Source organism: Cladophialophora psammophila, assembly GCF_000585535.1.
Source record: "Cladophialophora psammophila CBS 110553 chromosome Unknown aczJe-supercont1.12, whole genome shotgun sequence".
Taxonomy (NCBI): domain Eukaryota; kingdom Fungi; phylum Ascomycota; class Eurotiomycetes; order Chaetothyriales; family Herpotrichiellaceae; genus Cladophialophora; species Cladophialophora psammophila.
The window spans coordinates 531,340-546,196 of NW_006912933.1; the positions used below are offsets into that span (position 1 = coordinate 531,340).

Sequence of the window (14,857 nt, forward strand, 5' to 3'; positions counted from 1 at the left end):
GAAGTCCTAAGGAAATCGACGACGACCAACCATCTCAAGAGGAAGCCAAAGGAAAAGAGCGAGAAATGAGTTATCCAGGCGACTATTACCACTCAAGAGCGAGCGCATCGCCCAATGATCGCCGACCTGACATATCGAGAACAAGCCCCAGCAGCTCTGCAAGCACTCCTCGGCAAGGCTCAGAGGCCCCCAAAGGCGACGACAAAAAAGACGATCGAACAGGAAGTGGCGTCGGCAGTGGCAGTGGCAGTGGCAGTGGCAGTGGTAGTGGTAGTGGTAGTGGTAGTGGAAGTGGTAGTGGTAGTGGTAGTGGCAGTGGCAGTGCAAGCGCAAGCGGGAGTGGCAGTAGTCGCTCGAGACTTGTTGCAGGAGTCTTTGTGAGATATTGATACGGAGCACGGTACATAGCATGCGAGTCCACGGCATGGACGGGATGCTTCTTCATCGCACTTCAGCACTCTCCCCTTTGCTGGCACTGGGTTAGACACATCTCCTGTATTCCTAAGTCGGCTCATTATAATATGTCCAAGTTAGAAGAAAGTCATTGCTTTTCGGATTGAATGCATGCTGAGTGATTCCTTTCCTATCTCTTTGTCTTGTCGTCGTCAAAACAGCATAGCACTATCTATCGTATAGATGATTCTAAACCTTCTAGCTTACTGGATCTACCATGTCAGCCGAATCATAGCTCGGTGCTGCATCCACACATGCAGACCTGTGTTGTATTTCATTAGATAGAGGCCCGGATCTGGGATCACTCTTGTGGTATTCATCGTATCATCTGAAAGTCCGAAATTTTCCCGCTACATCATTTTGGTGGAGAGGACGGATTCTGCGTCTGCAAGTTTCTCTTCATTTCGGGCATTCCTGGCACTGGCATTCGTGGTACTTGCGATATGGCATAGGCTCTCTGGGAGAAGGCGTTGCCGGGTACATAACGAGATGGACTTGTAGAGCCCGACCCCTGTGACATCTGGGGGGAAGGTGGCGGGATCGATTGCGGAGGTGTTGCGTTGTAGTCCAGCGGTGTTACTGTCGTCCAAGCATGCGGTGCAACTGGAAGGACTGGGTCTGGTTGAGGGGTATCCTCGAAGTAGCTGACTCTGACTGGCGTTGAGGTAGTCGCGGTCACTGGCTCTGGTGGTGACGCATCGGGAATAGTCGGGATCGTCCGCGATCCTGCTGCGTTCTCGGTACTTGGTATCGAGAGACCACTATGGCGCGCTGCTCGTCGCCGACCCCTGGTGGATTCGCGTCTGAGAATGTCTCGCACTTCTTCAACGTCATTTGAGCGATGCCTATTCATCTGAAGCTCTCGCTCATGGTCGACAACCTCTTCAGGGTCAACGGCCACCTTGCGCCTCACCAAATGGTCGACTGCTGCTGCTTCCGTAAGCTCCGTTCCAGTCGATGGGCTAAGGTAACCACTTGATTTTGCTTTTGACAAGTCAATGTGAGGCCTATTCTTCTCCAATACGGGAACGAGTCTTTTCTTATCCAGGTTCTCATCAAATTCTTCCTTGTTCTTTTTTGCAACGTCATCGCTGATCGCGACGGAGTACGTCGGGTTAGCCTTGTCACCGGCAGCAGGACCGGCACCACCAGGTCCATAAAGTGGAACTTTCCGCACGGCCATAACAAGGGCGCACATAAATTTGTTTCTTCTCGCTGCTCGGACGGCCTCGTTTGCCCAGTTAGATTTATGCCGGATCTCTATTCTAAGTTCCATCTTGTTCATTTCGGCCAGGCCGGTGACCTCGATGTCAATATCCGGTTGGAAGTCGCGTGCGTTGTCTTTGTCTCGGACAAAGTTGGTCATTTCCTTCTTGAGCAAATCGATATCTTCAAACGTGGTGTCGAAACTGACATAGAGTTGAACCTGTTCGCGCATAGCTTTGCTGCGGGACACATTGTCGATCCAGAGAGAATTAAGGATGATGTTGGGAACTTGAGTTCGCTTGTGATCTTTGACCCGCCGGAACACAGTATAAAGAAGAGACATGCGTTCCACCACGTATTGGGTGTCGGTAACGTCGACTCTATCACCTACGTCGAACGGATGCTTGACAAATAAGAAGATACAAGACCCGAGGACCTCTTGGGCAGTGGTTGCGAAGACAAAGGACATTGAGAGGAGAGCAGTGCCTGCTGTGGCAAGTGTGGTGGTGAAATTCCGATTGAGCCAGGCGACGAAGATGAATATGACACCGATAAAGACGACTGTGCACAGTAGATTGTCGAGGACATTGATGGCTTGGTCGACATCATGCATGCTGCTCGCGATAGATTGACGCTCTCGTCCGAATTCGGTGATTCGAAGTATCATCTCCTCGAGCGAGATGTCTCCGTTGCAATCCACGTCCAAGATTTCAAAGGCTTCGTGAGCTTCTTGCTCTCGATCATGGCCAAGAACGTCGATGATGTCGTCGATGCTGAGGGCATCCTTCCCTTCGAGGACAAAAGACATCCACAGGCGCCGAGCAAGGGCTTCTGCAGAGTGTTTCTTCTCTAGAGCGTGCACCACGATGGAGTGAGATGCAGTGGGGTTGAAAACCTTTTTGCCGGTGATTTCCTGGGCGACATTTCCAAACGCTGCTGTGACCTTGTCCCCCACCCGTGCGACATTGTGAATCAATTTCATAGGAGTTGCCGAGCCAGATCGTTTGTGCGCAGGTAACAGGCTGTTGCGATTGCTGCGCTCCCCCAAGTCCAGCACATCGTTGATGAGGTAATCTTCTTCGGCAAATTCCCGACAGTATTCCGGGAAGAGCTTGCGAGAAGCCTCGTAAAGCAAGCCAACCAGATGAATGTTCCGCTTCGAGTCTTTGATCTTTTCATCGAACTGCTTGCGGTGGTAGCTGATAGAGAGGAGCTGAATGAGCACCTTTTCCCCGAGCAAGAGCAACGTGGAGAAGACGCAGGCGAAGAGAATGTTCTTGACGACAGATTCCCAGGATTTGAGGCCGGTCTCTCCACGTGACCTCTGATCGGGATTTAGTGTCATGATAGGAACGAACGTCGCCAAAGATGTAACAGCCCAGCCAACCAGGGAGAGGGGGATCTCGAGTGAACTGAGAACCAGAGCGTATTTTCTTGTGCCTGGGCTGGCCACTCCGCAAATGAACTGAAAGAGAAATGGTAAGAAATGAGAGACCAGTTTCGAGGCCCAGAGCGATACCCAGACCACCTCGACCCAGGTAAAGAACCATAAGATCTTGACGCCGCCGATGCGTGCCCGAGGCGCGACTGTGGCTCCGACAATGATGGGAACCGCAATTGCCAAAGCAAGGGGAGCAACATAGATGAAATAGCGGGTCAGCACAGAGAAATTGTACACTTTCTTATAGAATCTGCCCACTGCGTTCAACGTGCCGTCTTCCTTGTCCTGGTTCTGCTGTCCTCGATCTTGCAACCTTCTTCTCCTGCCTGCTGGGCCTCTGTGAAAGTGGTGACCTTGGTTCTCATCCATTTTTTCCGAGAATTCTGCATTGTACTGGGAACGCGAGGGAGAGAGTGCATCGGCCTTGCGGGCACCAGTGGCGCTGCCAGAGGTGCTGACCTTGGTCAATGGGATATCAATCGTAACGTCGTGAGGGTTCGCCATGTCCCCAGATGGCTGATGGGTAAGAGGTTGAAATCCCTCCTTCGAAAACCTCTTGTAGTGACCTTTTTGTGACATGCCGCCAAGCTATGCCACTCGAAGAGTCGAGGTGGAAGTGAAAGAATGTGGGCAATATCGGCAGTATTTGGGTCGGATATTTGTGACGCGATAAAGTGAATGAAGATCTGAAGCAGACTGTACGCGTACTCTACCTGAGAGGAACGGACGACGTGTGCTAGAGATTGAGCCGGTTTCAAGACAAAGGGGAACCGGGGTACAAGTGAGGGCGATCTGAGAAAGGAGGAATAAGAAATGTTTGTGTTTGTACAAGATCAACAAGGGTGGTTACAGGGACAGCGACCACCCTCAAATACCAAGAAACAGGAAGATGGTAGTCTAGAAAAGTCAAGCGAGTGCAAATGAAAAGGGATTGAAGCATGGAAAGATACCCAGTAGAAAGTGAGGGAACCATGAATCGAGACGCGATGAGAGCTGCTATGTACTCGATCGGTGCTATGTACTGGGTACCCAGTACCTGCGCCTTTCCTATCACCAAGAAAGTAGGTATTCGATCGCGCGCCCCAGAAGCCACTCACTGCCACCAATGCGTGCAGGAGGACCATATTTTTTTTTTCTCTCTCCTCTCCATTTGTGCTCCCTTTTGGATTGCATGACGAAAGCTCTTGTTTCGTAAACACGGGTCCCCTGGTCGAGAATTGAGGGGAAATGGGCGAAAAAAGGTGAGATTCCGAGATTCCTGTGGCCCTCATTTGCCGGGATTGGAGAAGTTTTTTTTTTTTTTCGCCAGGAACATGGTCCCTCTAAGCAGCCACTTCGGCGAGACCTGCAAGTCCCCTCGTCAATGACCCATCCAGGGCCCTTCCATGGCCCAAGGCCCCATCAATATCCCATCAATGGCCCGCTTGCAAACGAACGCGGGCCCCAGAAAGAGGAAAGACTGCGGTTGTGGCTTGCGCCATGGCTGATTTGGCTTGAGTCTGATACAAGTTATGAAACAGCTCCGGCTCCATGCAGTCGTTACCCACTGTGGTGGCCCAACAAATCCAGGTACCTCGTACAACTGAGAAGTACAGAAATACATGGAATTTTCCAGCTGGCTCAGTGCAATGGGGCTGTGTCCAACAGACCATCGACTCGAGATGTGGGGTATACGCTTCTAGAGGTCTCACAAAGCCACCAGGCCGTGCAAGAAGTGATTAAGAAAAGGTCCGAGCTCCCCAGCATGTGATTGACGATACTGGTAAGCGAGGTGAGAGGCTCATTGCCGTGTCATTGGCTCTTCCGAGATTACATTTGCGATGGCCATGTTGAGCACCTGGCAATTCCTTTCCCCTGCACAGTGCACGAGAAATGTATCATCAGAGGATTCTCTCAAGTCACATTTCACTTTGTTTGACTGTTCAACAAGACCTAGGCTCGCGGAGGCTCTAGGTTATGAGCGTGCACAATGGAGCTTGGACGGTCTTTCAGGATCGCGTCACAGACAGCAGTTGTTGCCTCATCAATCAATCGTTCTTTATGCCACAAAGACCTGCTTTGTGGTAACAATTTGGTTTTGTTCTGCCGCTTGTCTGCTGCTCTTTGACCTTGGTTGTTGAAGGAACCCAAGACTATAAATGGCCGGGTCCATGGCTAATAGATCACCAAAGCAAGCTGCCAACTTCAGGCAAACCAAGGTAAGTACACGTCAACTCACAACACTGCAAATAGCCACTTTTCTCCAGAACTTCTCGGTGGTGTATGCAAAATGCCTTTCCAAGCAGCGAAGCCCACGGTTCGAAAGTTCACCGATGCCAATGGAAGAAAATGGTTGGTCAGGGAAAAGACCCCAGGCCGTTCGCAACAGCCATCTGCTGCTTCTCGACAAGAGCGAGCGCCGCCTCGATATGAGGAACGCGACCCTCGACGGGAAGTGCATGGCCGTCAACGTGGGGGATCTCGTTCAGGGTACGAAGAACGTCCTTCACGACGAGGATCACAGGCACCACCTCAGCAAGAACTGGGCCAGGTGTCGTACCCACAGCGTCGACCACACCATCAAGAGGGCTCTCGGGCTTCAGGCTCTGCGGGTGCTCGTCGATATTCTGAGGGAGGACACAGGGAGTCTGGATCCAATGGATACCAGCCTCCAAGACGATATTCTGACCACCAGGAAGATGCGGCCCGTGCAGCCGAGCGAGCCAAACGACAAGCTAAGAAGGAGAAGTATATCCAGTGGCTGATGTTCTTCATCTCGTGATCTCGAGGAGGGGGGTTGTGTGCAACAACCGAAAAAGGTAAGTCTCTCTCCGGCGGCTGGCAAGGGACGTATTTTCAAGGTGGCAAAATAATTGCTGGTCAATGAATTGAATAGTTAAGTGCATATATGCACTCGGGTGTTTTCGCACATATTATCGAAAACAGCAGCTTGCTTTTGGTCCATTGTATACTTCTCCGTATGACATAGGCAAACTCACCCTCCTGGGAGTAAAACACCCCCTCCCTTCTTGTTACCTACTTTTGTAGGGAAGTACATTCCTTTGTTGAACAGTAAATGAGTCCTCGTGACACGCCCTTCGGACCAATACTCTCTTCTCTGTTCCTTGGTAGTCATCCAACATGTTCCTGTCTAGAAAAAAGCCCGCGGCCTCACGCGGACCGGGCGAGAGCATGAACGAATGCTTTGATTTCTCTTACCCCATCCTATGTCACCCATTGGGTCCCAAACGTAGCATTGAACGGCATCAATTCGTCACAGGGCGGAAACACGCAAAAAATGACCTGGTGCCACTGCATAGAAGAATGTTGAGGGAGGAAGGAGTCCGCCCTCGCTCGCTTACCACCGGGAGGCATCAGGAAGCATTTTCCTTTTTTTCTTGTTTCCACGCAGCCAATGCATTCCGCTTCTTACACAACTTGATGTTATCACTAGCCTCGTGATCCTTTGTTGCTACACACGCTCACCGCAACAATTCCTCCCTCTTCCGGTCCTTTTACCCTTACATTCATTCTTTGTTTTCTTCTGTTGTGTCTTTTCCTTACTTGCGTTCTTAGGTGGCATTGGTCCAACTCATTCACCTCCTCAGGACCTCTCAGGGCTTCAGTAAGGGATTGATTTTCGGAATCCGGTCCGAAACAATACCAACCACCACAAACCAAATAGTGTCACGGCGACAAATCACAGCGACCAAGAAACTCGAAAACCCACTACAGACATCCGTTGCAATATCAGGCAGACAGTTGAATCTGGAAATCAGACATGTCTACTTCAACGTCGCCTCAAGCCTGCGTCCCCGTCGCCACGGACTCCCAAACCGACATCGCCACCTTCATCTCCATCATCACGGCGGCCTTTTCCAGCACAGCCCTCACAACGGCATTCATAGTGGATATCGACAAGACGCCGCCGCCCTATCCATCGCCGCTGGTTGACGCTGCTCGGCGAGAACGACATTTCTCCCGCGGGATACTCGAGAGCGCGGCCTCGGGCGCTGAACTGGTGCACGCGGGCGATTGGTCTGCCATAGCGTTGTGGGAGACTCCCACGTACCAGGGCAAGCCGTTCATTGACTCAAAAGCTCAGCCCGGTCCGCTCCTGAGCGAATGGCGAGACAGAGTCAAGGCCGCCAAGGCAAAGTATCTCGCTGTGCCGGCCGTCTCAAACGCTACATCTGCCAATGCCAATGCGGAGGAATCAAACTCCAATTCACCAGCAGCTTCAGTATCTGAATCCAGCTCCGACCACCACAGCCAGGACAACACCCAAGAACGCCAACTGCGACCGTTCTACCACCTCTCGTTCCTGGCCCGCAACCCCGCAAAACAACGCGTCCAAGGGAGCATCAAGGCGGTGATGACACCCTTTCTCGAGCGCGCCAAGGCAGAAGGGGTGCCCGCGTGGCTAGAAGCCACCACCCCGCAAGCAGTGCGGCTGTATATACATTTCGGATTCCGGGTCGTCGAGGAGATTGTAGTGGGGAAGGGCTCGGTCGATGCCCTGGGGTGGCCCGCCGCAGGAGACAGCGCCGAGGGTGTCAAGGCATGGGCAATGATATTCGATGCGCATTTGAGCGATTGAAGAGACCGCGTTCTGGCAAACCAGAACAACAGGTCACATTCTTTTCTTTCTTTCCATCACCCTCCCCCTTATATAGAGGTCCTTTCAACAGAGAGGAGCACAGATCGGCCTGGACCAAACAAACAAACAAAAAGGCAGTCCAGGAGCTGTGCAACGACACATAGGGACGGAAGAGCCCCACCCAGAGGGAAGGCCCCATAAGCCCCCTTGTAGCCCCCTACCTCTTCGGACAGTACAAGGAGAACCAGGGGAGTATGGGTACAAAAAAGCGGCCCAGTCGTATCCCTATCGAACCTCCCTGTGTACTCACTATGTACCTAATTGATCAGGCCAGGGTAGGGCAGAGTGCACAGGCTGTTGGGAATGCGATGGGATGGGATGGGATGAAATGGAATGAAATGCAATTTGTTTTTCAGCATACACGTACAAGCATGCAGTCCGATAGGTATGGAAAGTGACAAGGGGAGAAAAACGAAAACGGCACAAAAGGGGAGGAAAATGGAATCGAGACTGCAGCTTCCCCTTCCCTTCTTCTCTTCTTCTGCAGCTTCTTTCTTTTTTTACACAATCCATTCACCTCTTTTTGTGGGGTGGAATTTCGGCATTGAGGACTTCTTTCATTCTTTTCGCTCGATCGGTTGATGTTGATGTTGCGTTCATTTGTTTACAAATTGGCAGAGAGGGGGGGGGGGGAGAGAGAAAATTAAAAACAAAGGGTAGTTGGAGATCCGCGATAGATACCTTGTAACTTTTCCTTGCCCTTTTTGGTTGGCCCTTTTCTCCACGCATGCAATGCATGTCCAGCTCTTGTATGTGCCTTTCGGGGGAAAGGGAAAATATCGAGAAAACATCATCCCATCGCAACCGTCCTGGACGTCTTCAACGCCTTGGTGCAAGATCAAGCTCAGCTGTGGCTGCTCCTCCGCCTCCTCCTGCTCTGCTCCGGAGCCATCTCATATTACCTGACCCATGAACATCATCATCATCATCCTTCTTTTTTGGGGGGAATTCCTTCCCTTCCCTTGCCGTTCGATGATGACTTTCATTGCACGTGCCTCACTACATCATCTAGAGCCTGTGCAAAGTAGTGTACGTTGCCCGTGTTCAACCCAGCCATACTGATCCGGCCATTCTTGGTCATGTATACATGCCACTTCTCCCTGATGGCCAACACCTGCTTCTCGGTGATGCCTGTGAAACTGAACATGCCGATTTGACTCGTAATGTGATCCCAGTTGCCAGGAGTGCCCAACCGGTCGAGCTCGGCTTTGAGAGATTTCCGCATCTCAATGATGCGCCCGGACATGGTGCGCAGATCGTGTTCCCATTCTTTGAAGAGTTGCGGGTCGTTCAGGACGAGGGAGGCGATACGTGCGCCGTATGCGGGCGGATTGGAGATCTCGGAGCGCTGCAGTATGGCAAGTTGGGAGGAGACACGCTTGGCCACGTCCTGTGCGTTGGCCCCAGGAGCTGCCACGAAATGGAATGCGCCCGCTCTTTCACCATACAGACCAAAATTCTTCGCGAAGGATTGAGCAATGATCAACTCGAAGCCCTGCTCCACGAAATAGCGGATCGAAAAGTTATCCTGTGCCAGGTCCCCCGAGGCGAAGCCCTGATACGCGCAGTCGAAGAAAGGAAATAGTTTGCGCTCGCGCATGACTTGGGCAATCTGCTTCCATTGGTCCGGCGTTGGGTCGACACCAGTGGGGTTGTGTGCGCAAGCGTGCAGTAGAATGATGCTTCCTTCAGGCGTAGATTTCAAGGCAGAAAGCAGACCTTCGCAGTCGAGCATTTTTGTTTTGGAGGAGAAGTAGGGGTAGGACTTGATCGGGAGGTGGACATTGGTGAAGATTTGGTTGTGGTTGGCCCATGTCGGGTTGGATAGGTAGATGGCGGGTGTGGGTTTGGGGAGGAATTTGGCGAGGAAGAGGCCGCCCAGATGGACGGCGCCCGTTCCTGAGATAGTCTGGAGACTGCAGGCCTGCAAGAAATAGATTGTATGTCAGTCAAAAGTCCCAAAGGTGAGAAAGAAGTGGAATTGGTTGAAAGTGCATACCCGTCCTTCTCGGATCGCGGGGCTGTCTCCACCAAGGATGAGTTTCTGCGCCGCTGAAGTGAACTCTGGGAGACCAGCGATGGGGAGGTACTCGTGGTTGAGGTTAGGATCGTTCCGGAGGATCTCATCGGCCTGGCTGAGGGTTAGTCGAGCTCCGCGCATGTCCTCGACGTGGCCGAGCATCATGGATAGCGCACCTTCTTGACGACAGGCAACACCCAGGGTTTCGCATTGTTGTCCCTGTATGCGCCAATGCCCAGATCAACCTTCTTGTCAAAAGGATCTCTTCGGTAAGCCGCCATCAACCCAAACAGAGGGTCCTCAGGAGCCTGGGGGACGACATTGGCGTCGAACAGAGTCGGGGCCGTATCGGTTGACACGGAACCCATTGTGTGATTCTTGATCTGAGTTAGTCGGGCGGAAGCGTTGGTTTGCGAAGAGGAATAGGAAGAGGAAGACGAGGTTGAGGGGAAAGAAGAGTCAGAAGATTTGGGTTTTGGCGGTGAGGGTGAGGGCATGTCTAGGGATTTATTCAAGCGTGGAGTGACGGAGAGGGAACGTCTTGGGGAAAGGGCACGAAGGGCACGAAAGGGCGTTGCGGAACTTCATCCTTTAGGACGGGCGGATGCACGATATACCACTACCAAATACCCTGCCACGCACGAGACTAGTGCGATGATGTCGGTTCCAGGGACCAGAGACTACCCAGTAAGTACCTCGTAGACCCCTCTACCGGAACAAGGGACCAAAGGCATGGTCATTCAGTGATCAATCAGAAAAAAAAAATAAAAATCGGCTTCAGGTCAGATGGACATGCTACATCTCCAACACCGAAGCTCGACTCCAATTACTTGCTAGTTCATCCCCAGCTCGCCCAGGGATGCACTCAAGAGTCCAATCGGCAGGTCTCGATTTCCCCCCTGTTCACCATGCCATGACTTGCTTTCCTGATCCTCACATGCTGGACAAGTGTTGCTTTTCCCTGCCAAAAGAGCATCTGATGTCACGTATGAGTGGTGTCTCTCGCCGCCGACCTAGATGAAGCTGGGGAGGTCTACTTTTGTTGCTGGTCGACGGCGATGGGATTCGTAGCGGCGCAAAATAGGACCGAGTACAACAAGAACACATTCAGTCAACAGGTGGTACTGGAGGCAGTCAATGTCCATGTCGTATCTGCTCACGCAGCTCCTTTTCTTCCTGGCGCCAGCCTTGTCCTTTTTTCCCAAGTACTGTAGAATCAGAATATCAAGTCCCACACCACCAGAAACGAACAGAAGCCCACTGTCGCGTAGAACACCAACCTCGCCGTACCCCCCCTCTCGCTGGCCCTCTTCAACTCTCGATTTCCCTTGCGCACATTCTCATCCGTATTGGACGCATCCTGAACCAATGTATCGATCATCTCGCCCTGGACACTCAAATGTCCCACCAGCGTCTGCTGCAGACTGCCGATTTCCATCAGCGACTTCTCCACCTGCGTCACTTTGGCGAGTTGGTCGTTGAAATGCTCGAATATCCCTCGGTTTTCCTCCTCGAACAGTTGGAGTTGTTCGGGTGAGAGTTCTTCTTCCACTCCGCCCTGCGAAGAGTCAATCCAGGGCTTATACTCGTCGTGACCGCGTAGATCTTGAGCCGGGGGAATCGTCTCCAGACTGCCGTTTGCTGCGACCGTCTCTGCATCGCGACTGGCCCGTACGCCCTTATTTCGTGGGTTGTAGAGTATACTCATTTGCTTTTGCTGTTCCCGCTCCAGTCGTTTCTCAACCATCTCCTGCTGGGCCGTTATAACGTCCTTGAGGAATCTGTTCAGATACCACAATACGCCATCCCTAAACATCTTAGTCGTTCTCAGTCGCCCTTCTTCGTCTATTTGTTCTTGTGATTTGCCTGCGTCGGGCGTGTTACCGTCGCCCGCCGCCCATCGCCAGAGGAATCCGTTGGCTCTCCCATATTTTCTTTCGAGGACTTTGCTCGCAGTCTCCTGTTGTAGGTTAACCGCCGACGTGAGATTCGTTATCTTGTTGTTGATGTCGCGAAGGACCGAGGACGTCTCGGTATCGATGGCTTCTCGCTGCGCATCGGTGAGATGTTCTGGTACATCTCGATCCGGTATGTGGGAAAAGGTAGAACGCTGCTCAGCTCCTGAATGTTTTCGATGGCGAGGAGGCGGAGCAGTCGAGAGATACGGGGTGCGGATGGCGCGCAAATAACCCAAGAGGGACGAGATGGATCTGTTAATTTGGTATGCTTCTCGCAGAAACGAATCTAGCTTGCCCACAAGCTCTCCGTTCTGGCCCAGTGTCTTGGAGGAGTGTTTCTGAACCAGGATGTCAGACAAAGTTACTGTGAGATCAGTCATTGCAGCTGTTTAGTTGACGTCGACACAGTGTCCGGGGGAAAAAGTGGCCAGAGAACTATTTGCTACCGAACACCTCACGACTCCGCAAAGCCTACCTCGTAGTAGCCCCAGCTTCTCCAACAGAACAAGGCTGGGCGAGGAACTAACGAGGCTGAGCCGGTTCGACCGCATGAATGAAATCCCCAGAGTGCTAAGTAGTCTTATTAACACACCGTCGACATCTGGAACGGAAAGAGTGAGGCTTATTCCTCATGTAACGGCCTGCATGGCCTAGATTCAATCGGTGTAATTGAAATTATTGCTGAATGCAACCGTTCCTGTCTCAATTCAAGGCCATATAGTACAAAATCTAAACCCGTCACTGATTCATGCACAACGGCTAAGAAACCTATGGATTCAGGATTCTTTGCCCAGTTCCATCGCTAGATCCCAGCCAGTATCGTCTTCCCAGGTCGCCGTGCCAGATATTTGCCTACCCAAGAAGATTCCAACGCCTGTCGCAACCACAGCCAGCATGAAAAACCCATCGAACCATCGCTGGACCCAGGCGGGCTCCAGCAGCCCCGCCCCCAGTGCGCTGTTGATGACGCCACCGACTTCTTTCGGCATCATGCCCCGAAGCATCAATGCAGAGCTGATGACGTACATTCCGCTGATTTGGCTGATCAGGAGGGCGAAATTGGTTTTGGTTGCATGTAAGACCGTGGGCATGAATCGAGCGAAAAGATGAAAAGTCTGTGTGACTGCTGAGAATGAAGCTAGTAGCATCGCCCCTGAGAGCAAGAATGAGATCTGCTGTGCCCACGACGCCTGATCCAGGGAGGGATAGACGTGGCGGGCAAAGAGAGCAATCGTATAGGTGACGGGGTCAGTATCGGAAGAAGTGGCAGGTCCAGATGAGAGGATACGGCGGCCAATATTAATCGTGGTAGTGCATATCCGGTACACACAATAACAGGCGAATATGTGGGAAAATGCCAGAGATAGTCGCCCCACGGCTGTCGTTGCCCGGAGTTGATTTGCCCGTCGTGCCCGAAGAATCGAGAGCGAAGTTTCCAACGAAGAGGCCATGGTCTCGAGCCCCGAGGCCTCCATCTCGAGCAGATCCTTTTGTTGATCGAACGTGTTCTTGCGCACGACGCCCACTGTCCGGCTCCAAAAGCTCTGAATGGGACTTTCAGGGGCCATCCCCTCCATCAATCTCAGCCTCTCTTTCTTCTCGGCAATCATATCCATGGTCGCGTCTAGTCCGGCCTGTTTCCGGGTAATGTCCGTGTCGGCGACGACTTTGACCTTAGGCCCAAAGCTCTGCCAAATGGCACTCACCGAGGCGAACCCCGACAGAAGAGCCATCAAGGAGACGCCAGTAATACCCAATCTGTCCAAGCACGCCTGAAAGAGACCGTCCGGCCGGGTCATGCTGTCGGTAAAACTAGGTGCTTCTGGCAGGAGCGCCCCAATCGCCCAGAATCCGAACAGAAAAGCGCTATACCCAGCAAACTCCAGCACCCACGCGAGATGAGCCCGACTCTTTTTCTCGCCGCGAAACTTGTACCCGGACTTTGACACCACAGAAGATATTCCCAGTAGCGGAATGGCGACTACCAGAAGGCCCAGTAAACTCACGACGGTTATCTGTAGGGAGACGCTCCTCGCGGTAGGGTTGAATGAATTGGATATTTCACACAAAAGTAACTCGGTCAAGACTGCAGACAGAGCTATTGTGGAGGCAAACGTGATTGCTGCGACGCGGCGGGCGAGTTGCTGAGCGGCAGACTCGGGCGCGGCCGCCGTGACGGGTCGAGGAAGGCTTTTCACACTGCCATCTGATGTTTTGGAGGAGGATTGTGACAGGAGAGGGTAGACCTTGCGGTAGGCGACGAAGGTTAGGACTGCGAACGTGGCGAGGAAGGGAATTGTCGAGAATGCCGCCTTGGTCGTGAAACGAGGGGAGTGCAGATAGTCCGGAGTGCACTCATCACAGTCGTCGTCAGCGCTGACGGGCAGCATTTTGGCCAGTCCGATCTTGAGAGACGACAGACCGGTGTGCTGAATACATGGTCTCACTCGGACAACCCTCAAAGGATGGTAGAACTGTGGCAGTCGAAGTCGGACATGGCAACGGCGGACGTGCAAGACCTGTACAGGGTACGCAAGGGATCCAGCCGGGGCAGGTTATTATAATTTTGTTATCGATTGGCCTTAAGGAAGAGCCCCGCCATCATGGACCATGGTTGGTTCCTTCCCGCTCAAGAATGTGTCGAGTCACGCCGCGAGGCGGTTTAGGCTCACTAGGCGTCAATAATGGCCGCCAAGGGGCCCGCCGCAACGCGCCGCGTCACCAGTCTAAGTACCGTAGACCAAGGAGGACCGAAGTGTCCTGACTACTCGGAGCCAAGTACCGAGTACAGGGTCACCTGGGAAAGCTACGAGGTACCTCGTACAGGGTACTAATCACAATAGTACTTGTATTTGGTACATGCATCCGTATAATGCTGCTGCCTCACAAATGCATCTAGACAATACACATTTCTATCCAGTCCAACTTCTATCGTTGCAGCCGAGTCAATACGTCAGAAGGCCTCTCCGTACAGTCTCTCAGTGTAGTTCCCTGCCAAAAGCCTTCGTCAGACTTCTCAGACACATTCAGGGGCTCCAGTCAATGGTTCCCGGACGCCGCAAAAACGTCACCTCTTCCCAGAAAGGTGTGCTTGATGGGATCCCCTCTCGTTCGACTCCGACCGACATCCGACCTTCGCC

The 14,857-nt window shown here is 52.4% G+C and overlaps 5 protein-coding genes across 5 annotated transcripts; 1 reads left to right on the top strand and 4 right to left on the bottom strand.

Moving 5' to 3' along the window:
• Positions 1–808: 808 nt before the first annotated feature.
• On the bottom strand, positions 809–3,679 carry A1O5_07861 (uncharacterized protein; the record flags this gene model as incomplete). Its single annotated transcript, XM_007748449.1, has 1 exon — positions 809–3,679. One exon carries the CDS (start codon positions 3,677–3,679, stop codon positions 809–811), a length of 2,871 nt encoding a protein of 956 aa, XP_007746639.1.
• A 3,181-nt stretch (positions 3,680–6,860) lies between these two features.
• Positions 6,861–7,679, top strand: A1O5_07862 (uncharacterized protein; the record flags this gene model as incomplete). Its single annotated transcript, XM_007748450.1, has 1 exon — positions 6,861–7,679. One exon carries the CDS (start codon positions 6,861–6,863, stop codon positions 7,677–7,679), a length of 819 nt encoding a protein of 272 aa, XP_007746640.1.
• A 1,042-nt stretch (positions 7,680–8,721) lies between these two features.
• Positions 8,722–10,127, bottom strand: A1O5_07863 (aspartate aminotransferase; the record flags this gene model as incomplete). The annotated part of the gene is made up of 3 exons (XM_007748451.1): positions 8,722–9,663; positions 9,739–9,870; positions 9,936–10,127. 3 exons carry the CDS (start codon positions 10,125–10,127, stop codon positions 8,722–8,724), a joined length of 1,266 nt encoding a protein of 421 aa, XP_007746641.1.
• Positions 10,128–10,975: 848 nt separating this feature from the next.
• A1O5_07864 (uncharacterized protein) lies at positions 10,976–12,097 on the bottom strand (the record flags this gene model as incomplete). The annotated part of the gene is made up of 1 exon (XM_007748452.1): positions 10,976–12,097. One exon carries the CDS (start codon positions 12,095–12,097, stop codon positions 10,976–10,978), a length of 1,122 nt encoding a protein of 373 aa, XP_007746642.1.
• A 396-nt stretch (positions 12,098–12,493) lies between these two features.
• On the bottom strand, positions 12,494–14,107 carry A1O5_07865 (uncharacterized protein; the record flags this gene model as incomplete). The annotated part of the gene is made up of 1 exon (XM_007748453.1): positions 12,494–14,107. One exon carries the CDS (start codon positions 14,105–14,107, stop codon positions 12,494–12,496), a length of 1,614 nt encoding a protein of 537 aa, XP_007746643.1.
• Positions 14,108–14,857: the final 750 nt, after the last annotated feature.